The sequence below is a fragment of the Topomyia yanbarensis genome, chromosome 2, assembly GCF_030247195.1.
Source record: "Topomyia yanbarensis strain Yona2022 chromosome 2, ASM3024719v1, whole genome shotgun sequence".
NCBI lineage: Eukaryota > Metazoa > Arthropoda > Insecta > Diptera > Culicidae > Topomyia > Topomyia yanbarensis.
Window position 1 is genome coordinate 381,111,521 of NC_080671.1, and position 25,436 is coordinate 381,136,956.

The following is a 25,436-nucleotide window of genomic DNA, read 5'->3' on the forward strand; positions in this document are numbered from 1 at the left end:
TTCTGTTAATATACCGAAACGGGAACGCAAAGTGAATGCTGAAAATGTTGCACACGTTTGTCGGGATGATTTATTGGCAGACAGCCATTCTATCATTGTTTGGCAGTTGAGAAATAACAGATACACAGTAACAGGGAAATTATGTGCTCTTGAAGAGGGTGGGATATTTTTCGTTCTCTGCGAAATGTCAATATTTGAACGATTGGCACTTCTTGGAAGTTGGGCCGTTTGGGCGGTTTGATCGACTGTTGGAATTACAGGTTTAGGCCGTGTGAATTTCTGTTATTATTTTTCGTTTTCATAGTATACAATTCGATGGTTGGACCGATATCTCGATCTAACTAACGAATGTGATTCGTTGGATAAGTCCACTGATAAATGCTTTGATTTCTTGGTAGTGGTAGCCTGGTACCACTGGTAGGTAAGCAGATGCTCGTTGCTAGAACAAGCATCTATTTGAAAGCCAATTTAACGGTCAACTGCTTTTTGTTTGCGTTATGGTCTACCTGATAAAATTCCAACCATAAAGGACTCCAATTCAAAAAAAAACTCGAATGTCGAAGCATCGAAGTTTTGTTAAACTTTATACTTGAAGAATGCTTGTTTACAACTAAAATATGGTTTTATTGAAAACATGAATTTTCTCACCTTCTATAAACACTTCTGTTTGAGTTTTAATCAAAACATGGATAAAACAAACTTTACTGTTGACGTAAGACTACGTCTTTGTTTTCGGTATGGGGGTGCACTTTGCAAATTCAACAAAATTTGTATGTAACGAAAAGTGGTCAAACGCTTATAATTCAGCAATCTCACGATAAATTTTCAAAATTTATCAGAATTATTTCTAAGAACAGATTCCAATAGATAAACCCAAAGATTTTTGATATCATGCCATTAAAAATTTAAATTATGTATAATATAGTCAAAATACCTCGCATTTACACACAGGAGGCTGTGCTTCTCTAGTCTGGCACGACAGATTTATGTACCTAACGCGCAACGCTTCTATGGATGACGTCATAATCAACTATTTAATGAACAGATTTGGTCAAACAAGTTCAATCGCCTGTTGAACGTTAGGCAGAACAGAGCACCGTGTTTTCACAGCCAGTGTAGCAGACCGATAAGTCCGTTACACTGGCTGTGGAGGCACGCTATGCAGTGCAGTTCAACAGGCGACTGATCTTGTCCGGTCAAACACCTTGTGTCGTGCTCGTTTCAAGCACACATTTCATGTACAATCTCGAAAGCACTAAATAGGCTGTGCACTGGACTGCCCAGAAAAAAAATAAATTTTTGAAAACTCAAAATTCGACGCAAATCGGCGACCGGACCAACGCTCCTAAAGTTTGTATGGGATTTTTCGACAAAATCATGGAGAAAACCTACTATTTCGCATTTTCACCGCTAGGTGGCACTGTATGCATCGTATTATCACTGTAAGTGAAAATAAGAAAGATAATTTAATTATCTATAACTTTTTCGAAGACTCCTAGTCAATCCGGCTTTGTTGAAAGAAGTTATTAAACTTTTAACGAAGTGATGTCTGAGTTAGTTTTGCATGGGGCCTAGCAGCGCATGGTTTTGTATCAGTACTCGATTCCTACGAACTAAACATTTTTCTGAAATAACGGTTAGGCTCAGCTCAATGGTATGTTCAGAAGAATTATAGTATATAATACGAGTCATATTTTGGTTAGACAATTTTAGTTCAATCTGTGACCGCATAAAGGGCGCCAACACTAACTTTTCGTAGAAGAGAGACAGAACATCGACATGTTCGGAAGACTTACTGCAAAATGCCCATCCTACAACTTTGTAAAAGACACCTAATTTCTATCTCTCTTCTATGAAAAGTTACTGTTGGCGCCTTCCATGCGGTAACATGTCGAACTAAAATGTTCTAGCCGAAACTTCACTCGTATTATTTACTATAATCCTTCTGAATATACAATTGAGCAAAATCTAACCGTTATTTTACAAAAATATTTAGTTCGCGGGAATCGAGTACTGATTCACAATCTTGCACTGTTAGGCCCCATGCAAAACTGACTCAGAAATCACTTCGTTAAAAGTTTTATAACTTCTTTTAACAAAGCCGGATTGACTAACAGTCTTCGACAAAGTTATAGACAATTAAATTATCTTTATTATTTTCACTTACAACGATGATACGATGAATACAGTGCCGCCTGGCGGTGAAAATGCGAGATAGTTGTTTTTTCCATGTAAATTGTCGAAAAATCCCATACAAACATCAGGAGCGTTGGTCCGGTAGCTAGACTTGTCCGATTTCGTTCAAATTTGGAGCAAATACTCCTGGTGGGACTAGAAATCGAGTCAGGGGCAGGCTTACCATATTCACAGATTTATCTGTAATGTCACAGATTTTTGCACAATTTTTTATCACAGATAACAGATTTTTGGAATTTTTAAGAAAATTTCACAGATTTCCACAGATTTTTGAAAATATTGCGATTTTTCACAGATTTTCTGGAAATTTATCATAAATTTTCACAGATTTCTTTCTGTTTTAGGCATCACAGCTGGTAAAAAGATTTTTTTGACCGAAACACAGATTACAATGTGGCATCCCTGGTCAGGGGTGGGCCGATGGGAGTCATTTTTTTCTTGTCACTCTACTGTCCACACTGACGAAGTCGACATAAAAATGACTTTTACTGTGACCCGTGTTTACAAACATTTCTTCACAGTGTTGGTAAACACGGCTCACAGTAAAAGTCATTATTTATGTCGACTTCGTCAGCGTGCACAACCTAATTCGCATAAAACACGTGCGCAAAATGGCTTGTACAATCGAGCTCCATGTGCAAATACGGTAAACATAGCGTCGTGATACTAGTTGTCTCTTTCGCTCCACCCATATCGTTGACTCATTTAGCCTGGTGCGTATCTTCCGTTCGTGTCCATGTACTAACACAGCTGTTTGATTCGAGCACAGTACAACTGTACACCATTCGCTGGGGTTTATTGCTTGAGACGAATGTGTAGGTATATTCAAGTGTTTGCGGTCTCATGCGTGTATGATAGACATCTGTGCTTTTGTTACGCAAAGCGAAAACTTTTTTTCCTTGTATTGTCATCTCCACAACAGGCTAAGGAGACGAAAACTTTCTTAAAAACAAATTCACGCGAATCGATGGAAAGCGCAACGAAGGTTTATTATCTACGTTCAATCAATTTATTGATTCCATGTGATTCATTTCCACTCAACCTATCCCACGTATTCCAAATCTGGCAAAAATCGAATGTAGTTGTAGAAAATCTTTATTCAGCGCTATCAATATTTCACTTACTCAGATTGTGCGACTTAGTCCGGTCTGACTTAACACCGGCCGATTAGTTATCAGAAAATTGGAACGTTTAATTTGTTTTGGATTTAGAAGATGCCTTTTTGGTCACGGTTTTCGCAGAAAAAGAATTTTGTTCAGAATAGAATTTTCAAGTTCGACATTTTAACGTGTAATTGGAAATAGTCAACCAAAATAAGATCACATAGGGTAATTTGGGGAGAGATGCCGCACATTTTTAAAAATCGATCCTGCATCAAAGTAAAGCATTCAATAATTGATGAAATCATTTTTACCAATTGCGACAAGTTTCTAAAATACTGTGAAATGGTTTTTGTAATGCAAAAAAATCACCAAATTTCCATGAACATTTTACAAAAAAAGGTCATTGCGGGAGAAACGCCTCATGTGCGGGTGAGACGCCGCACCCTGGTCACAAATTGAAAAATGGTGAACAAAAGTAATTTTTGGCTCTCATCGATATTTTTGTGATTCAGTGTCTTCAGCTGAGTTTCATGAAGTTTGATTGCACCTATAAACCTTAACTTTTCTTAAGTGGGGTACTACCATTTCCAGAATAATTTTTTTGTTCAATATTTTAAAAATATTTTTCTTTCTCAACCTTGTGTAACGGTTAAATTGGAGTAACTTAATTCAGGGCACTATTTATCTATATGCTTGTACGATATACATATCTATGTGTTAGTAGAAGTTCCTTAAAAGTACTGTTTGGCTGTTTCTCCTAATGAATTTATACAACTTAGGTTTGTTCTTGAAAGATTCATTTTGAAAAAGCTTCAATTCGTTCAAATTTTCGCTTTTATCGTAATATTGACATCACTACAAATCAATGCGTTCAGGAAAATTAGTGCCTGAAACTTTAAAGAATAAATCGAAGTAACTAATACTTAGATACTTGTCGCCCATTTAAATATGTAGATAAATAGACTCATAATCCTATATGTCACTGTGTTAGGTCCGTTAGTTTGTGGATATATCTTATTAAGAAGCTATACCTGACGCGAATGATCATTTAATGACATTCCGGGGTGAAGAAAATACATTTTAGCTATGCATCCTCTTCCATCCATGATTTACAAAAAAAATTGAACGATTTAAAAAAAACGAAATTTTAATGCGGTGCTGAAAAATTTCCAGCAACTGAACGCACAAAATCATTAATAAAATTTTCGTGAGTAATTAAAAAGGATTATTTTACATCTCTAGAGTTATAATTCTTCGAAAGACAAACTCACAATATCATATTACCGTATAAAAGTGACCCCGTATACGAGATATAGAGAGTGCGACATCTCTCCTGACGCGGCATCTCTTTTGAAATTACCCTACTCCTTAAAAAGAGAGCGACAGAGAAAGCTACTTTTCAATGAGACAGGTAAATATTTCAAAGTATTCATTTGCTTCTAAATAAACAGAAGGGAGTGTGACGTGTCTAGGCTGTGCCTGCGATTATATTATTGTCGATAGCACAAAAACTGTGGATTCAGTCGATTACAATGCAGTCTTTTTCCAGAAATACTTATAGTTTGCGAATTGTTTTGTTCAGAATACTCGTTCCGGAGTTAGAGATTATTAGTTTTTTATAAACCAATGGTATAAAAGGCTACTGAATTTGACGGCCATTGTAAAGAGCAAATATGGGCAACTGAAACCTTCGCTATAAGTTAGAACAACCATAATACTTGCATCCTCCATCGAGAGTTCGGAGGTCCACGGAAAACTTTTTTCTCTGGATCTAATTTATGGATATTTTTGGACATTGTTTATTTTTCATAAACGTTCTTACCAATGAAAAGAATATGCATTTGCAATAACATCATCACCAAACAGGTGATATTAATCTGTAAATGACATAGTTGAACTGTTTCATTCAAAATGCAATAGAGATACAATAAGTTTAAAAATACGGACAAGGAATTTCGGTTTCCAAAATTTTCATCTTGAAGCATCTATATTACCCAGTAAATTCCAATATTTTTCAGAGATTCCTAGGGATCTCCTTAATTATAAAATATATGAAATCTCAGTATAGAATTGAGTTAAATTGGAGATGATGTAGTTTTCGATTTTTTTGGTAACATGTCTTCCCATAGTGCAACGTTTCGAAGGGATGTCCCTTCATCTTCAGGAAAAAGCAGAGTTTGAAAATAAATTAGTTAAAATTTTCTTAAAAAATTTCTTTGCCAAGCAGAATGTAATATTAAATTTGATTCCGTGTGTGACTCTGTTCTATACTATAATGCAAAAATAAAACTGTTTTAAGGGAACAGCAGACAGAAATAGTTTTGTCACCTGAAATTACATAGCACACTTTAATTTGACATTAAAAATTATTTCAAATTAATAGAAAATCTTATGACACAACTTAGAAATAAATAGAGGAATAGCAAGATATATGTGAGCCGTGACAATTGCCATAACTATGGAGAGAAAGAAAAATGGGGGGAGCGTTTGAAAAATGGTAAGTGATGCTTAGTGCCGTAACATTATTTTTATATATTATACCACATTTTGATTCTTTACAGCCTTGTAAATAATGCAACTGGTAGTTTTTTTTCGCAATGACCAGTTTAACCTAAATCTTGCAAAAGAAATCAAATTGTCACCAGAATTTTGGGATTCGAAAATAAAGTTGCTCGCGGTACTCCACGAGTATAATATGTATATTAAGGTGGGACAAAAATTAGATTCCAGCTCCGAGCAACTTTTTAGGTACCATTTGGATCCTAGAACTACTGTGCAAATTCATAGCTCGATCCCAGAAACTATATTTTTGCGCCCACTGTTAAAAGTTTACATGGGATTTTGCATGGGAAAATTTACTTTCAAAAAATAATTCCTCCAGCAGTCACCCATTACTTCCTAAAATAAATCGTTATGTGGCTTTTATAGGAAATTAAACAAAGAAACAAAGTCTCGAAAACCACGAAAAGATCTGACGTTTGAGAAAAAAGTTATTAAGCAGAAACCGATTGATGCTCTGACAATTGATAAAATATTCATTTTTTCTAGCACCACTGCTTGACCAATTATACGCAATTTTGTTTAAATCTTCTTATAATGTGTCTAAATCATTTACCTATACTGTTTGGCAACTTCGCAAGAGATTTTCGAGATAAATTAAGGCTTCTTTTGTACATAATAAGAAAAAGTTAAAAAATTTGTATATAACTCGACTGTCAGAAGCAGTGATGCTATGAAAAGTGAAATTTTCATAAATCTTCCGGGCATCAATCAGTTTTTGCTTAATAACTTTTTCCATAAGCATCAGACCGTTTCACAATCTCCAGGACATTGTTTCCTTGACAAATTTGTTATTGAAATCAGACATCTATTTATTTTTAGGAAGTAACGGGCGACTCTTGGAAGAATTATTTTGATAAAGACGATTTCCCCATACGAAATGTAAACTTTAATCCGTGGGCGCAAAAATATCGTTTCACCGATCGAGCTAAAAATTTGCAGTTGTTCTGGTATCTAAATGTGACCCAAAAAGTTACTCGGAGCGAAATTTCATTTTTTATATAACCATGTCCCACTCTAATGTATATGAGTTATATGAGAAATCAATCATTTCACTACAAGGTAGATTACATTATGATCTTTGTAATAATACACCATCCAAAATCTACCTCACGGTTGAACGCAATGCTTAATCCAAGGGGTAAATACAGCAACTATGAAAAAATCACTTTGAAGTGAACTTACACATCATTATGTCTTTGAAGTGAAATTACGTATGGATTTTTGCTAAATTTCCATCATTTATTGAGTAAATCCACAGAATGTTTTTGGATTCCAAATCCTTGGATCATGTAGATTTGTATTCCAAATCGGTTTAGTTTTGCCCCTAAAAGCAATGCTCTTTATGTAACGATCTTATTTTTAGTTATTAAAAATTGGTCAGGAATGAAAATATAGAATGGTTAATAGGTTTGTTGCAGTGCCAGGAGAAACTGGAAGTACTCCGAATATAATCGATCCTGTACTCTCTTCTTCCCTTTTTTTCTTCTTCTGGTAACAAAGCGGAGTAAAAAGGAGCAAGTACTTTTTGCTCCTGTTTGATGCGGAGTAAATTCCCTGTACTGGAATAAACCTAATATCTCTGCCGTTCATGAATGGATTTTGAAAGCTTATTAGAAAGGTTTTCATAAGATATCTTTTCGAATGCACCAAACGTGAATAATTGCTTCGTTCAAAAGTTGGATGCTTAAAACATGTTGTATTTTGACAAAATCACGCATATCTCAAATCGTCGCTGTTGTGCTATCTTATGACAAGCGCCATTTTGCACATTTCGAGAAAAACGATTTTTAAAGTTTAAGATTGAATATCATGAAACTTATAAATAATAGAAACAATTCAGAGAAGACAATTGATGCTTGTACCTATTCTGTACTAATCTCTCAAATATTACGAAAATCGGTTGACTATGTTGCGAGTTTTCACTAAAAATGTAAACAAAAGTCGTACTCACACGTGTCATAGGTGTGTATTAGGGTGTCCCAAAATAACATCATGTTAAAAAAGTCATCGGGCTCACTTCTTAAATGAAAGGTTAGGGTATTAGGACCACTTTCTTCTTCGGAGTGAGTTTGCTAAAACGCTTCCTACTGGTGGCGACTTTTGATTTTTTGAAAAATGGGCCGATTTTGGATAAAATTTTAAATTTATGCCTGTTGAAGTGGTCCTGAACTGTCTTAGATTTTTTTCAGCATTTTTTTATTTTTCTGGAGATCTAAACGGAGAAGTTTGGTTAGTTAGTTTGTACAAATTTGGAATTATAAGAGCGGCAGGGCCATTAAAACTTAGTAAAAAGTGAAATTTTTGGTGTTTTTCAGTATTTTTTCTTCAAAACTGGGTATCTACAAAATTTTAAAAGTACAGAAAACACTTTATATAGTTGAGCCGAATTCAGGGGCGTAATTTTGCTGAAGAAAGTGTATAGCTACGGCCAATGGGGTATAAGTTGTTTACGTTTTTGTTAAACAACCTTTTGACATTTTATGATATTCATAAAAATAACACTGTTCTACAAAATAAAACAACTTAAGTGGGCTAAGTCCGAATATTATTTTTCGGAAAATAGAAGGAAAATGATGAAAAATGGCGTTTTTCGCTTGTCTCTAGTACATCAGAATCGGTTTTTATGAGCAATTGACGATTTTTTTTAATATTTTCTATATTAATGACCACCTAGCGGGTTTGAAAATCACTAAAATTAAACAAATATGTCGAGTTAATGGCAAGTTATGGCGTATATTTGAAGGCTGAATTGATTAACGTACTTACATTTTGTATATAAAGTCTTATTTTCATGTTAGGAGCTTTGAAGTGGAGAAAAATGCAGAAGAGTGAGGTGAGTGCTGAAAAACTGATATTTACTGTTTAGATCACATAATTCCGAAATAGTCAAATTTGGGGCAAATATCCTCGAAAAAGTTTTACAACAGAATACAGCGCATCTTCTGACACAATCGTTTTGTTGAAGATGCCTCCTAGAAATAATTATGGAGAATTAACTCTTCAAAAAACAATTAGAGACTTGGAGTCATTAGCAAAGTTATTATTTTTATAATTTAAGTTACAAAAAAGTCATCAGTTGCTCATTAAACCTCGTCCTGACATACTAAAGACGTACAGAAAACGTCATTATTCATAATTTTCCTTCTATTTTTCGAAAAACAATGTGTGGTCAAAGCACATTTGAACTGATTTACTTTTTGGAACAGAATTATTTTTGATAAATTGCTAAAAATGTCAAAGGTTATCTACCAAAAACTTAAATAACTCATACCCCATTAGCCATAGCTATACACTTTCTTCAGCAAAATTACGTCCCTGAATTTGGCTCAACTATATAAAGTGTTTTCTGTACTTTTAAAATTTTGTAGATACCCAGTTTTGAAGAAAAAAATTCTGAAAAACACCAAAAATTTCACTTTTTACTAAGTTTTAATGGCCCTGCCGCTCTTATAATTCCAAATTTGTACAAACTAACTAACCAAACTTCTCCGTTTAGATCTCCAGAAAAATAAAAAAATGCTGAAAAAAATCTAAGACAGTTCAGGACCACTTCAACAGGCATAAATTTAAAATTTTATCCAAAATCGGCCCATTTTTCAAAAAATCAAAAGTCGCCACCAGTAGGAAGCGTTTTAGCAAACTCACTCCGAAGAAGAAAGTGATCCTAATACCCTAACCTTTCATTTAAGAAGTGAGCCCGATGACTTTTTTAACATGATGTCATTTTGGGACACCCTAGTGTGTATTGAAGAAAAAAATTGTATGACGTGTCATAATCGTGCATGAAAAATTTTCCGTAGAAAAAAATCACCAATTATAAACTTTTATTCATATCTTTGGCTTCATTTGTCCTATAAACAATCGGTTAGATGCATTTTTAAGGAAATAAGTCAGGGAATCTAGAAAAAATAGTTATTTTTAGTTACAGTGTTTCCAAATAGGCAATATTTCCAGTTTAAAGATAAAACTGCGTTTTTCTCCCAATACATGCATTTTTCTTTTGAAAATTATTATGCCATTGTGTTCTGATGACATTTTTACACATAAAAGCAACTAAAACTTTATTATAACTTGAGCCAATCCTAAGATATTATGATTTGAAGCAAAAAACTCACAATTTCTTATCACTTTTCTCGCTATATTTCAGTAACCAAGCAAAATTTCAAAATTCTGGAAACGCCATCTTGTAGAGATTCGTTAGACGAGTAATGTGGCATATCTAACTCAGTTTACCCCAAAATGGCGTTTGTCATAAGATAGCACAACAGCGACGAAATGTGAACAACGTCGGGTCTTTTATTTGAAACTAGATTAGTTAAGATCGGTTCCGCAATAGCTGAGATAATCAGGGCCGGCGGAATGCGTGAGTAGTACGGGTAGTACTACCCACTCGAAAATTCCCACTCGAAAATTTGGAACAAATCAAAAACTGAAATTAACCACGCATGTGTTTTTTTTTGCACAAAATTCTTGCGTTGGAAATCCTCGATGTAAAACAATTGCATATTTTTAGTCAGATACAAATTTCTTTGCTCTACAATTTAAACTTCTTGAGAATAATATGGATTTGTTTGAAATTTTGAATTATGAATTATATTTATACTCATGGAAACACATTTTGAAACATTTACATTTTAAAACAATGAGTTCAGATTGATCGACAAAAAATATTAATATACAATTTTTATTCAGACTATGGGATGTAGTTTGAAATATTTTTAAGGACAATACAAACAATTCGTAAGTTTTTAACATGAATAATCATTTGATTAAAAATTGATGCAAGGAGAAAAAATCACTAGACAATCAGTAGACTTTGTTGAGGGAGGGCAAAAGATTGTTGATTCCAACATCAGTAGCAGAGACCGTATCAGAGAACAATCAGAGAAAAATGATAAGGAAAAAAAGAAATTAAACTTGTAGCTTTGTGGAAAACGGAAGATCACTATCAGGACATCATGAACCGGATCGCCAACTGGCCTCCTTGGATCCGCTCGGAACTCTTGGGATCACATTTGCAGGTACCTGTTAGTAAGTCAACCAAAGGAGTAGATATAAAAAAAATTTGGAGGATAGCCAGCATATCTCGGACTAGAACCAGGCCGAAGGGATTCGTTTAACGCAGATCTGGCACTACACAACTAGAAAAAAATCATGTAAATTTACGTTACTTGACCATGACTATACGAGCATCAAAAATGAAATAGTTTTACATTTGATTTTAATTTAACATGTCGTTAAATTTTGCGAATCACGTAATTTTACTTCACATATGGCGTTTGTTTAAAATGTGTAATTTTATGGCACTGCGCTTAGAAAGTACATGTTTCATGTAAAATTAAACAGAACACGGTTATATTTCGTCAATTACGGTTTGTTAGATTGTGGAAAGTTTCGAAATACCTCAACAGTAAAATTTAGTTTTTTTTGGTGTGTAGAACACTAGGCGCACGACCAGACAACATGTTTAATGTCGCGACAGCCGTCACCGCAAGCGCAGAGAACGCTCTTTATGACCCCAATACGCCGGAGCTGCGCATTCAACGTATTATGATTGGACAGGATCCGAGATGCCACCCGAAGAAAGTCACGACGTTCATCCATCCTTTTTAACCAAGGTTGGTTGATGCCTTAGGGATTCCTAAACTTCCATTATCCCACAAAATTTGCCAATTTTCGAGCGTACTCTAACTCTAAATCTAACTGAAAAATTCGTTAAAGCTGCGCTATGTTTCACGAATATTACCTTCTAATGCCTAAGTGTGCGCCTTCTCAATACCATTCTAATTTAAGTGTCACTTTTCTTATTACCCGGAATAGATCAATGCGAATGAACTCGAACAAATATTTGTATCAGGCAATTCGGAACGATTTCAATATAAAGAATCTAGGATCGCCCATATTCTCACCGGAAAAATTAGGAGTGCTTTCCATGCTCCATCGATCGAAGCGCCTACTTGGAACTGTAACGATGTAGGCATGGTCGTAAGTAAATAAAAGCCTTAAGTTTTGTGGAGAAAATGCTTAGCGCCAGTATCTTTTCTGTTAGATAAATTTGTGTGTTTGAAGAACAATTATTACGTTTATATACATTTTTATAATTTCATCGCGAAAAGTCTATCATTTGAATGTGAATTTACGCGGAATTCTGTTGTCGCCGAAAAAGAATTCTTATTTTCGTGTATTCCGATCAAAGGTCGAATCGAGTACACGACGTAGGGCCCAGCTGCTAGACGAAACGTTGTTTCTCTCGATAATCCTTTGACGAACCGGTGCCAATAACTGCGTTTTTCAGTTTGCATCAAGTTTTTTATTTGCGTTTCTAACGGTGCGTATATTCGGAAAAATTTGGGCGATCTGATGTTCAAAAAGTCCTCATAGGACCTTTTCGCATACAATTCTGAACACTCTCTGCCCACAACGGAGTGGGAAACCGTTTACGATTGTTTACGCCAGGTATTCGATTTGTCTGACCTTTAATCTCAGTGTAGAAAAACAAGCCAGTTGCACACTACCACATTTTGATTCGATTGTTTCGGATATAGTGGACGCGTGGCTCTTTCAATCAATGGGCACACTAATGAGGTAGAGTACAACGATAAATCTAACGGTAATGAGAGATGGCGTTTGGTTACGGATTTCTTACAATAATATTTTATTGCGTCTATTACCAACGTTTCGAAGGTCTATGCCTTCATCTTCTGGGCAAAAAACACGAAGAATATTATCTTAGTCAAGTTGGTTTGAACATTTAGACGGAAAAAACAACGCACTGATCTACAACAGACGGTCCCCGCACACATCACTAGCAGATTGCTCAGTCTGCTAGTGATGTGTGCGGGGACCGTTTGTTGTAGATCAGTGCGTTGTTTTTTCCGTCTAAATGTTCAAACCAACTTGACTAAGATAATATTCTTCGTGTTTTTTGCCCAGAAGATGAAGGCATAGACCTTCGAAACGTTGGTAATAGACGCAATAAAATATTATTGTAAGAAATCCGTGACCAAACGCCATCTCTCATTACTGAAAACAAAGTGGTCGTTCATCTTTCTATCGGATAAATCTAACGCACTTGGCCGCGCTGGTAGCCATTCGTGTCATTTCCACTGTATTCAAGATGGTCATACTGAAATTGTCGCGAATATCATGCAGTAAGATAGATCGGTTATCAGCATGAAGACAACCCCATGACATACCGTCGGAGTTAAAATCTTCAAGAACCTGTTGAGGTGCGATGTATATGGAAAGAGTATCAATAAATCTTTGGTTATGATTCGGATTTAACAAACGACAACTTCAATACCTGGTACCGAGCCAAGGCTAATCCGATTGAAACAATAGCACGTTTTGATCCCCAAAACGCTCCTGAATATTGTTTTCGGCCATGGCAAATAATGAGGAAGATCTACGTCGGAAGTAAACCTAGAAAAATTATATGACTGAAATATAGAGACACTTGAAGTTGTGGATGTCCCATTTGGAATTTCTGAGACCAGGAGCCAATGTCTTGATCTTCTCCGCATTTTCCACAATGGGTTCATCAGTTCATACCCCGGGTTACAAAAAGGCGAACAAGTAGACGAGCCCCGTTCAAAAGAAAAAAAAAATGGAAGAACAAATTCGGCGAAAGGCTCGAAATGAGGCTGATGGAATATAAGTTTTCTAATACTCCTTGATTATTACTTAACATAATTGCTTGCATACCAGAATTTACACTGACTGAAGCACAGGGATCTGGATCTGGAAGGAGCCACCCCTATTTCGCAACAAGACCCTTCTCGGAGACTACACCATCAATCTCTACTTCCCGGGCGGGTACGCAGACAAAATACTTTTTCGTACACGGTCGAGTGTTGTTTAGTTAGATCACGCGATTTATCGATGACGTTAAATGGCTTATCTTTGGTCCGGAAGTAGACCTTTCGAAGGCCAGTTATATTAGATATAATTTTTATCGAAATTATTTTTACCATCGGAGAAATATTCAAATCGACCTCCACTAAGTCTGAAAGGATGTTGGTCGCCGGAGATACCCATTGGCTCACACTCAGCTAGCTTCAAAGCACAGTCAGAAAAAAGCCGACTCGGAATAGTGGTGGGGTATTTCGGTCGTAGTTTAATTAAATTTTTTCTGTCACGAACATCAGCAAAGTAGCGACTGCACAAAACATTTACAGTCCTTCCCGTCATGTACGGAAAGCAAGACATATAGTTTGGATCCACGTAGCCGATCCGAGAGTCCGGATCCAGACTCTTGTCAGGATCTAAGTACCAAATCTGAGCCCGATTCAAGTCCTGACCTGGTAAGGGGAAAAGGGGATGGGCTAGATCCAGGGACTGGTCCATTACCGGGTATTGGTCCAGATTCGGGAACTCCGGATCCGGAAACTGGTCTGGATCGGGAACTAGTCCAGATCCGGGAGGTCCAAATTTGGGAACTGGTCTAGATCGGGTGCTGTGTCGGATCCGAAAACTGCCTAAAATTTTTCTTTCACTATCCAAGTTACCTTATAAAAAATCCGTAATTCGGCCTATTTCTGCCAAAATTGGTGCAGATTCCGGCCTGAATTTGGGTAGAAACTAGCCAGAACTCCGGCTAGTTTGACTCAATACTAATACTATTATAGAAATCAACCGAATTATCCTACATCGTCATTCCACCGTTTACCACCTTTGCGGTAATATGAGTTTAATACCGCAATGCGCAATTGCGTGGTCTGTTACCAAAAAGGCAATAGAATCTTACCCAAAAGTAATAGAAACATGCCCGTTGGGCTTTGCGTGTAGTATTCAACAGACACATTTTCGCTGAGCCGTCGGACAAACAGCCCTGTTAACAAGGGTTTTTCCAAATAGCCACCAGATATTATCAGGGAATTTTCATTTTCACTTACACACGCCATATCTGAACTTTCGTCAGTGCGAGGAGAAATCTCTTCGAATCTTACTACCCACTCGGGGAAAAGGTGTTCCACCGGCCCTGGAAATAATTACATGGCATTAGTGCCCATACATACATACACACAGGCATTGTCCCAATTGGTCGAGTTGAGTTAATGAGAAGCGGCCCTCCGAGTCTCGGAACAGTTTTCAATATATGAGCGAATCGTATCCATTTATTTTGCAAGAAATGTAAAAATGTCACAAACACTTAGATAACATCAAAATGTGCAACGAATATGCAACGACAGTAACTAATCATTTTTTTCTCTTTCTTCTTCTCTGCGCTCTTTTTTAGACAACACCTGCCCTACCAACTAAACCAAAATGTACTCCACACTAATGACATCAGCGGCAGCCTACCAAAATGTGGCCCTGGTGCTGCTATTGCTGTGCATCGTCACCAGTCCGACTGAGAGCCGATTCCGGGAGAAAGAATCGAAAAAAACAAAATCCGCCCAACCGAACCTCATCCCGGGCAGCAACGTCGGGATGCCCCTGATGAACCTTTGCTCGGGCGATCGTGAGATGAAGCTGGTCTGTCACTGCAGTCCGGATGATCCGCACGTTAAGGCCCAGAAAGCCAACTGTTGGATCTTCGGTAAGGATCTACCCCGGAAGGATCCCAACTGGTTGGCGTTCCAGACGCAAACGACGCTGGAGCAGTTGAAGATCACCGTGCAGAAAATCGGAAATCTTACCTACATCCCGTCGGATGTGATAGTGACGCTAAAGTATCTCAAACAGCTGACTATTGAGTACGGAATGATTCCGGATCTGCTGAATTACGCGTTCGGAAATCTAACCGACCTTAGAAACATCACGTTGCACAAGAATCAGATTCGAATTGTTCATCCTTTCGCGTTCGCCAATCATCCCTATCTGGAAGAGATTAGTCTGGAACGAAACGAGATAATTGAACTGGACAAAGAAGCGCTGGTGCGTTTGCCACAGCTGAAAAGACTAAATTTGGATTTCAATAATCTAACAATGCTGCACGATGACGTGTTTGTCGATCTGACTAGTTTAGACGAGCTGAAGCTGGAATCGAATCAACTTTCTGTCCTAACGCGCGAGATTTTCAAAGGCCTTGGAAATCTGCGTTTCCTTAAACTGACAGCCAACAGTATCAGTTACATTGGCGATACGGTTTTTGCCGAGCTGTGGAGCCTGCATGAGCTGGATCTGGACAGTAATCACATTGAGGTAAGTAAATTAACTGCTAAATCGCTCGGAGATAGATAAGTGCCAAGTCAACCTAAATCGATTTTCTCTCCGCCTTCCTAGAAACTGTCGGCACGCGCGTTCGATGGTTTGAACAACCTGCGGCGACTAAATCTCGAGAACAATCGTCTGACTCGGCTGGAGAGGGGCATCTTCACTGGAGTGCCGGCAGTCCTGTCGCTTAATCTCAACTCCAATCAGCTGGAAACAATCACCTACAACAACTTTCTGCCCCTGATGGATAACCTGGTCAACAGTACAGCCGTCCTACACCTGAAAGGTGAGCTCTTGATAAATTTTCCTTTGTTCGGAACTTTACCCGGTCTACTACGGGCACTCTGTTTTCGAGGCACAGAAAATGAAAAAGAAAGAAAGAGGTCGAGAGAAGGAAGGAGGGCGAGTTGGTCGTAATGAAAGCTTCCACAAACAACTCAAAATCGGATCCAATTAAAAGGTGCCATGGCACGACGCCTCAAGCGGTTTCAAAGTAAAGCTTGCTCGCTGTGTCCATTGTGACTTTGAAAAGGAAATTCGGCAGTTGTTTGATAGTTGGAGTAACTACTGAACAGTGATGCCAAGTTGTGAGATCGCACAGTGGGGCCTCGCTCTGTATATAGTTGGAACTAATTTTTAAAAATTTGTTTGTATGTATATGTATTTATAATTTTTCCGTAAGCATTTTTTTTTGAAAGCGTCTTCATGAGGGTATTTTTAACCGTTATGTGTCCGACGCGGTACACGGGTACCTTTTTAAGTTTCAATTAATGAAATTCCTATGTTTTATCCATAGCTGGAAATTGAAACTTTGTGACACCTTAGAACTTCACTAAGTCAAGCTTTTGGGTTAATAATATTGTTGATGTAGTAAGGGGAGGAGTTAGGAGGGGCTCCTGAATTTTTTTACAACGTAACAGGCCGACGTGGGTACCCGGGTACCCACAAAACTGAAATGCCAATAACTAAGGTAATTTCCAACCGATTTTGATGCTTTTGGGTGTTTTGGATTCAGGAACTCATCCGCTTTTGGACTTGGTAAAAATGAATCGGTTTACATCATTCGGTTCTCAGGAATCCGGATTTCCGGAAGCAGGTTCCAGTACTGGGATACTATTTGTGAACTTCAATGGAATACTAGCAATGTGGGTATCAAAATTCTTGGAATTGCATCAGTAGGCTGTATCTCGTGGTTTTGGAACCATTTGGTGATTTGACCCCGGAATGGACATTCCGGAGCATGTTCCCGTGGGGCCGTGGGTGGCCATTCCACTCCAATTCCATTTTTTAATTGCCATAGGGTCCCGTAACAATAAATAACATACTTCCGAGACAATTTGAAGAGTTTTGATACTCATATTGCTAGGACATAATTAAAATTTACTAATCATACCCTAGTACTGGAACATTACTCCGGAAAATTCGGATTACCAAGCACCAGATCCATTCATCCGGTTCAATTTTACAAATCAAAAAGTGGACGAGTTCCTGAATCCAAAAAAATCTAAAAGTGTCCAAAGCGGATAAAGGAAGCCATAGTTATGAGCATTTCAATGTGTGGGTACCCGGGTACCCACGTTGGCCTGTTAAAGGTGTTTTTTGACACATAACCGTTAAATATAGTAATATAAAGTCTCCAATCGGTTGCGTAGTTCTTCAATAGAGCCTTTTGATGCTTACGGGCGAAAGACCACCCGGTTAAAGCCCTCAATAAATAAATTACCAATTAGCATTTGAAGCTTAAAGGCTTTATTTTTTTGGAACTAAACTGAATGTAAATCTCCGGTATCATTCCACACGCATTCGGAGGGACTACTCTCGAGCCCATTTCGTCTCGGACTTACTCTCTGCCAGAGTGGATTGCCCTACAATCCTCGGACGTCTGGATCTTCAAGCCCGTTCGAGCTCTACGTAATAACTCTCTTTTGCGAGTTCCGTTCAGGAGAACCAACTATGGTTGCCAGAGCGCTGTTACCGGACTCCAGCGAATTTTTAACAGTGTGGCGACGGCCTTTGACTTCAACCGGACGCGGAATGCGATACAAGTGAAAATATTGGCAATTTTAAAATGTAATTAGTTTAAGCAACCACCATTGGGGCCAAGGGGCCTGTTGGTGAAGGTAATAAACATAAACATTGATTGATTGATTGATTGTTTTGTTTATTTTGGAGTGATTTTAAACTTTGAGTTCATTAATCACTCCTGACTTTTTTACATTTCGTATTCGTGCATCGTTAACATTAATTTAAATTTGGTTGTAAAGTTGTGCATCTTTGAGAAAGCATATTAGCTTTTCTTCCCTCACAGGATCGTTGCTCAACGCGTCTCGAATAGAGTCCCCGATTTGATACCATTCCCGCAGTTCTTCGTATTCGGAGCATCTGGTGAGGAGGTGTTCCACAGTGAGTGAGACGTTGCAGGTTCGAAAATCTGTACGGTTACCTCCCTGAAATAAACCCTTATGAGTTAGCATCGTGTGACCGGTCCTGAGTCGGGAGAAAATTTGCTGTTCTGTTCTCGAGGCGCGATCATCCCATCTACTGAGATTTCCTTTGATTTTTCGAAGGAATAAATTTCGTTCGATTCTCCATTTTGATTCTACTTCAGTTCGAATCCGCCTTTCGATGTCTTGCTTAATGTCCGTTCCCGGGACTTCGTTTGTAAGTGGTGTACTTCTTCTTTCGAGTGCTGCGAGCCTGTCTGCTTCGTGGTTGCCATTGATTCCGCAGTGCCCTGGGATCCAACAGAGTGTTGTTCTTTTATCGCAAATGTTTTCTATCGCCTGAATCCAGGGATGTTTCAGGGAGCCTTTCTCCAAAGCAGCTAACAGAGCAGAGTCGGTAAAAAGCACTATTGGCTTATTTGTGTTTGTAGTGTGTCGAGCCAGAGCCGTGTGCATGGCTACCGCCTCGGCTGAAAAAATGGAACAAATGCCTGGTAATTTGTAAAAGATTCCCTGGTTGTTACCCGTGACACCGATTCCTACTGTCGTATCGCATTTGGACCCATCTGTGTAGATAACTTCGTAGTTATTACATTCTGGTTTAGGATTTCGTTAAATACAGCAGTCGCTTTCTGCGGTGGATCTCCAGCTTTTAGTCTTCTTTAATGTCCCAATCGATTATGGGTCCTTTGTGATTCCATCGACGATCCCAGACAGCATGGAGTCTAGCGATAGGAGGGCAGGCGATTGAGGAAAAAGCTTTGTAGATTTGTTCGGTGACAGCGGATGTTGGATCGTAGTTGCCGTCCGTTTTTTCAAGAAAGTTAACCGTTTTACGAATCGTCGCTGAAGCTACCATTGCATCGAAATGTAGGACTCCTGCTTCGATACAACTGCTTAGTGCTGGAGTGCAAACAATTTCTAACCATTTTGTTGTATGTTGATCCTAGAGTTGCCACCATGTCGTTGAATCCTCTTGCCGTGATTTCAGTTCCGTATAGCGATTTGCTGGTGATCACGCTGTTTCCGACTTGTAGAAGTAACTGTCTGTTCCCGTTATTATATCTGCTGCTGATAGTTTTGATAAGGCGGCCCCTGGATTGCGTCTCCGCTTTTACCTTTGCAAAGTGGGGTTTGAAAGAGAGTTTTCGTTCGAATGTCACACCTATTATTTTCGCAGTCTTCCAGAATGGAACCGTCGTTCCGTCTACCGTAATTTTTTGCCGCCATGGGTGATGCAGGTGTTTGCATATGTGTGTTGTCACGCTCTTTTCTGCGGCCATGCTGAATCCGACCTTATCAGCCCATTCCGTTACCTTTCTCATAGCTGTTTGGAGTTTCGTTTTCGTTCTACGAGCGTTCTGCCTCGAGGCCAACAGCACGATATCGTCCGCGTAGATGAGTATGTAGATGCCCTTGGGAAGTTGTCGAAAAACGTCGTTGATGCCGATGAGGTATAAGGTGACTGATCCTTGTGGCACTCCGTTTTCTTCCCTCTGCATTGAGGAGAGGGAACCTCCGACTGCCACTTGAAACCATCTTTCGTTGATAAAACCTTGCACGAACTTGCACAATCTTCCAGTTAGCCCCCAGAGATTTAGCTGCTTTAAGATGTTGTGCCGCCAAACTCGGTTGAATGCCTTTGATATCCATCATTGCCAGGTCTGTATGTTCTCCTGCTTCAAAGGCGCGGTCAATGATATCCCCAAGAGCAATTAGATAAGACCCGGTTCCTCTGCCTTTTCTGAAAACGAATGGCCGCTGGTCAAGTAGTTCTCTTTCATCAAGAATTGTAGTTAGTCTTCGATTGACCATTTTCTCAACTACTTTGCCTACGTAGTTGGTTAAACTGATGGGTCTATATTTTGGTGATAAGTCTCTGTTTTTCCCGGGTTTGTGAATTGGGACGACGATACTGTATTTCCACTTGATATATACCATCTGTCCACACCTTGTTGATAGCCTTTAGTAATGTTACTTTGCCGGATATTGGTAGATTCCTGATCATTGGATATCCGATATTATCGGGCCCTGGTGATTTTCCATTGGATTTGGCAACGGCATATAACAGCTCTTACATTGAAAAGTTCCTGTTGTAGTCAGATCAAGGCTGGAAGAAGTCATTTCAAATGACATTTTTATGCGAAAGTTCGGGAAAAAACCAATACGACAGCACCGATGCTAGTTTGACTTCGGCTGCTGTGCATGTAAACGGACGAGAGAAAAGCAAAAACGTTCGTGCTGCTGAGCGTGCCTGTTACATGTTCGTGAATGTTCGGTTATTCAGCTTACTGCCGTAGTAGGGTTTCGCTCGCTAGCAGTTGCGAATGCATGTGAATGGCCCGTGTGTTTAACTTTCATCATCCGTTGCGTTGGAACTGTTGCGAATAAATTTCATAGCAGCGGTTCAAAATGAATGTAGTGAACGACATTCATGGCTTATATTTGCAAGATTGGAATGTGCGGCAGTTCGTTTCTCGCTTGCTATAGGAAAGGACTGCAAGCAATATGTTAGCGGTCACATAGTATCGTTGAAGGCAAAGTTGTTGGCCATTGAAAATCTATAGTTTTGTACATTTACAATGCGCAGGGGGTCCGCCGATGCGTGAAAATGGAAATGTTTTCAGCTTTTGGTAATGAGTTTTATATTGAAGGAGAAGTTGTTGGCCATTCAAAATAAATAGTTTTGGACATTTACAATACACAGGGGGTCCGCCGATGCGCCAAAATTAATTTTTTTCAACCATTTGGTAACGAGTTTTATATTGAAGGAGAAGTTGTTGGCCGTTGAAAATCAATAGTTTTGTACATTTACAATGCGCAGGGGGTCCGCCGATGCGTGAAAATGGAAATGTTTTCAGCTTTTTGGTAATGAGTTTTATATTGAAGGAGAAGTTGTTGGCCATTCAAAATAAATAGTTTTGGACATTTACAATACACAGGGGGTCCGCCGATGCGCCAAAATTATTTTTTTTTCAACCATTTGGTAATGAGTTTTATATTGAAGGAGAAGTTGTTGGCCGTTGAAAATCAATAGTTTTGTACATTTACAATGCGCATGGGGGTCCGCCGATGCGTGAAAATGGAAATGTTTTCAGCTTTTTGGTAATGAGTTTTGTATTGAAGGAGAAGTTGTTGGCCATTCACAATCAATAGTTTTGGACATTTACAATACACAGAGGGTCCGCCGCTGCGCCAAAATTAATTTTTTTCAACCATTTGGTAATGAGTTTTATATTGAAGGAGAAGTTGTTGGCCGTTGAAAATCAATAGTTTTGTACATTTACAATGCGCAGGGGGTCCGCCGATGCGTGAAAATGGAAATGTTTTCAGCTTTTTGGTAATGAGTTTTATATTGAAGGAGAAGTTGTTGGCCATTCAAAATAAATAGTTTTGGACATTTACAATACACAGGGGGTCCGCCGATGCGCCAAAATTAATTTTTTTCAACCATTTGGTAATGAGTTTTATATTGAAGGAGAAGTTGTTGGCCGTTGAAAATCAATAGTTTTGTACATTTACTATGCGTATGGGGGTCCGCCGATGCGTGAAAATGGAAATGTTTTCAGCTTTTTGGTAATGAGTTTTGTATTGAAGGAGAAGTTGTTGGACATTCACAATCAATAGTTTTGGACATTTACAATACACAGAGGGTCCGCCGATGCGCCAAAATTAATTTTTTTCAACCATTTGGTAATGAGTTTTATATTGAAGGAGAAGTTGTTGGCCATTCAAAATAAATAGTTTTGGACATTTACAATACACAGGGGGTCCGCCGACGCGCCAAAATTTTTTTAAACTTTTTGGTAATGAGTTTTGTATTGAAGGAGAAGTTGTTGGCCGTTGAAAATCAATAGTTTTGTACATTTACAATGCGCAGGGGGTCCGCCGATGCGTGAAAATGGAAATGTTTTCAGCTTTTTGGTAATGAGTTACAGTAATGTTTCAATTATATCACTACCCGGATAGAATTTTACAATAGCATTTATCCTACAATCATAAAACAATAAATACTATAGTTATTACTGTTTCAACATTGTTCGATGCAGAGTTCTCGCATTAGATTTACGATAAAATTTCATGTAACAATAAATTTTACTGTTCAGCAAAAAACTGATACAGTAAATTCACATTAAATATTACTGTTTTCGAGAAAATAATGCATGGAGAAAAATCAATTTTTTTAATGTTAAGATACATAACCACCCCCCTTTTTTACTGTAAAAGTCTATTTTACATTGAAATTTACTGTGAAAACGTTAAAGTTTATTGTTTTTGTATTGTAGCATGACACTAAAAATTACTGTAAATTATTGTAAAATTACTGTACTGTCACAGTGAAAATCATGGTTTTGTTACTGTACATTTCTATTCGGGTATGCGTTTATATCACTGGCACTTTTAGGATTTTTTTACAATTGATTTGCTTATTTACATATAGGGTAATGAGCCTATTATTAGGATTCGGACTATTTCGTTAAGGGTTTATATATGATAAGGTCGGTCAAAAAGTCGAACTTTTTTTATTCTTTTATCTTAAAGTATAGATTCTAGAGAAAGTATCTGAAATTTTTATAGAGGTATAAGTAGTAGAAGCAAAGTTATAGCGCTGTTCATCTTGTCCCTTTAAATGAAGAGAGGGCGTGGCGCGAAACTTTAAACGTGAATAATCTCGAAATGATGTTTTACCAAGACGTTGTTGCAATGACTAGGATTGCCGAAATATCTTTCGACCGATTTTAATTTTAGTTTTAAATTCTTCGTAACTTATTTTCCGTGTGCTTAAGGGACCGTCTGGAGGGACCGTTAAGTGTAAAAGGTAAACAAATCGACTTCTTTTTTAAATTGTTAGCTATCCGCAAGAAAATCTAACAAAATATTGAGATAAACAAAATACGCAAGATATGGTAGGTATGCCTAGATATGCATTTTCTCTTGAATCGATGTGAATACTTTTCTTTTGAAAAGGTTGTCAACAATTAGTGATGGGACTATTTTTATGGATGTTGAAACAACGAGAACTGAATCGTAGTCTCCTCGAATACACTGATTTTAATAGTCAAGATATTTGTCCAAAACCTTAATGTGGCAGATTCCTTCAAGTTTAGTTTTGGGTGGTTCAACTATTTTAAGAAACGTAAGATGAAGCTGTGTGGGGAAAAATTATCCACTGATGCCATACCGTTTTACCCAATGCGTTGAACAAAGATGGCAGACGCTACTCTAACCAACGCACAGAGGCATCAAATCCTGACCAAAATAGAAAAAAATATTGTTTTTGTTTATTTGTTTATGTTTTCAGCTTAAATTGTTCTTCGAAACATACTCTAACGTTTTGCTTACAAATAAAAGCGTTTTCTTTTGATAATTTTTGTATGCAATAATTTGAAATCAGTGACTTTTTTACACATTTTATTAGCTTGAAAGCCATTATCCCACAATTTTTCAGATTGCTCAAAATTTAATTACCCAAAGTCAATATTTAATACGAAATCGTACTTTTCATAGCAAACTCCAGCAACTACAACCGATTGGGATCCATTTTTGCTCACTTTTTCCAATTTTCAACATATTCTTTACTAACAAATGTACCTTGTCGGGCAATGTCGGGTAAATCCGTTAAAAGGAGAAGATTATTTGGAGTGTCCTCTCACTGTTCCACTAAGAAAACATTCTCAATTAATCCTATTCGGTTTTTTATAGCTGTTTGAAAATGTCGTGTTTTTTGCTCAAATATAAGAGAATAAAATTTTAAAAACTCTATATTGTGACTATTTAAAAGAGCTTATATGACAAGAATAATTTAATTGAGTCCCTCATTTTATTTTTTGTTAGATTGCGATGTGAATTCAATAAATTGAAAATTAAGATTGTTCGTCCATTAACCAACTTAAGCTATTGTGACCACGATAGCGAAATAGAAGAGTGTGAAATATAACTTCTACTGACCTTGGTATATAAAACGTAGCGTACACAACTTGGTTTGGAAAAGTAAACAAAGCATCAAACAAATTATGCAATCTTCTCATTTCCAGTTCCTTTTCTTCGGATTGCAGTTGCTAACGTGAATACTGAATAATCCAGATTGAATACGATAATCACTTGGATACCGAAATTACAAAAACCTGAATATTTTTTTCTACAATAAGAAAAACAGAAAAGTAAAATAAACATATGAACTTGAAACAAAAGTTGAAACAGACTAAATCTCAATGCGAGGTTTCCTCAAACTGATAGAATACTCTAAAAACACGTTTACTTTAAAAAATAGTATGGCTTGTGTAATTCGTTTATTTTCGGCACTGCATCACACTGCAAGGAGGTTTCATATTATCATATTAGGTTTCATATATTTTGGTCATAAATTATCTAGAACCACGAAAAACTATTTTTCTTCACTTGTTATCGTATAGAAAAGCCTAAAAACATGTGAAATAATTTTGGCCATGGATTTGGATACAGTTACGCCACTGTGCAACGGCTTCAAATGGGTAGTGTGATTATGGAAGCATAGCAAAAATAGGCTCATTACCCTACTATGATTTATTCTTTTGACTAACTTGACCTTTTTATTACTTTTTGTTTACAGAAATACATTGGTTAATGCTTGAATGTAATTTTTTGGTTTGTTTTGAATATATCACGCTTCAAATATATCACGCTAAAATACAGACCGACCGTGATATAATCGAAACATTACTGTATATTGAAGGAGAAGTTGTTGGCCATTCAAAATCAATAGTTTTGGACATTTACAATACACCGGGGGTCCGCCGATGCGTCAAAATTAATTTTTTCAACCATTTGGTAATGAGTTTTATATTGAAGGAGAAGTTGTTGGCCGTTGAAAATTCAATAGTTTTGTACAATTACAATGCGCAGGGGGGTCCGCCGATGCATCAAAATGGAAATATTTTCAACTTTTCAGTAATGAGATTGATATTGAAGGAGAAGTTGTTGGCCATTCAAAATC

The 25,436-nt window shown here is 37.5% G+C and overlaps 1 protein-coding gene across 1 annotated transcript in view; it reads left to right on the forward strand.

The window, feature by feature from the left end:
- Positions 1-25,436, forward strand: part of LOC131680791 (connectin-like) — a 76,391-nt gene that overhangs the window by 42,901 nt on the left and 8,054 nt on the right. Inside the window, exons 2-3 of the mRNA XM_058961502.1 lie at positions 15,100-16,007; positions 16,089-16,305. Coding sequence (XP_058817485.1) covers positions 15,129-16,007; positions 16,089-16,305 — 1,096 coding nt within the window. The 5' untranslated portion in view covers positions 15,100-15,128. The remainder of the gene's footprint in view (positions 1-15,099; positions 16,008-16,088; positions 16,306-25,436) is intronic.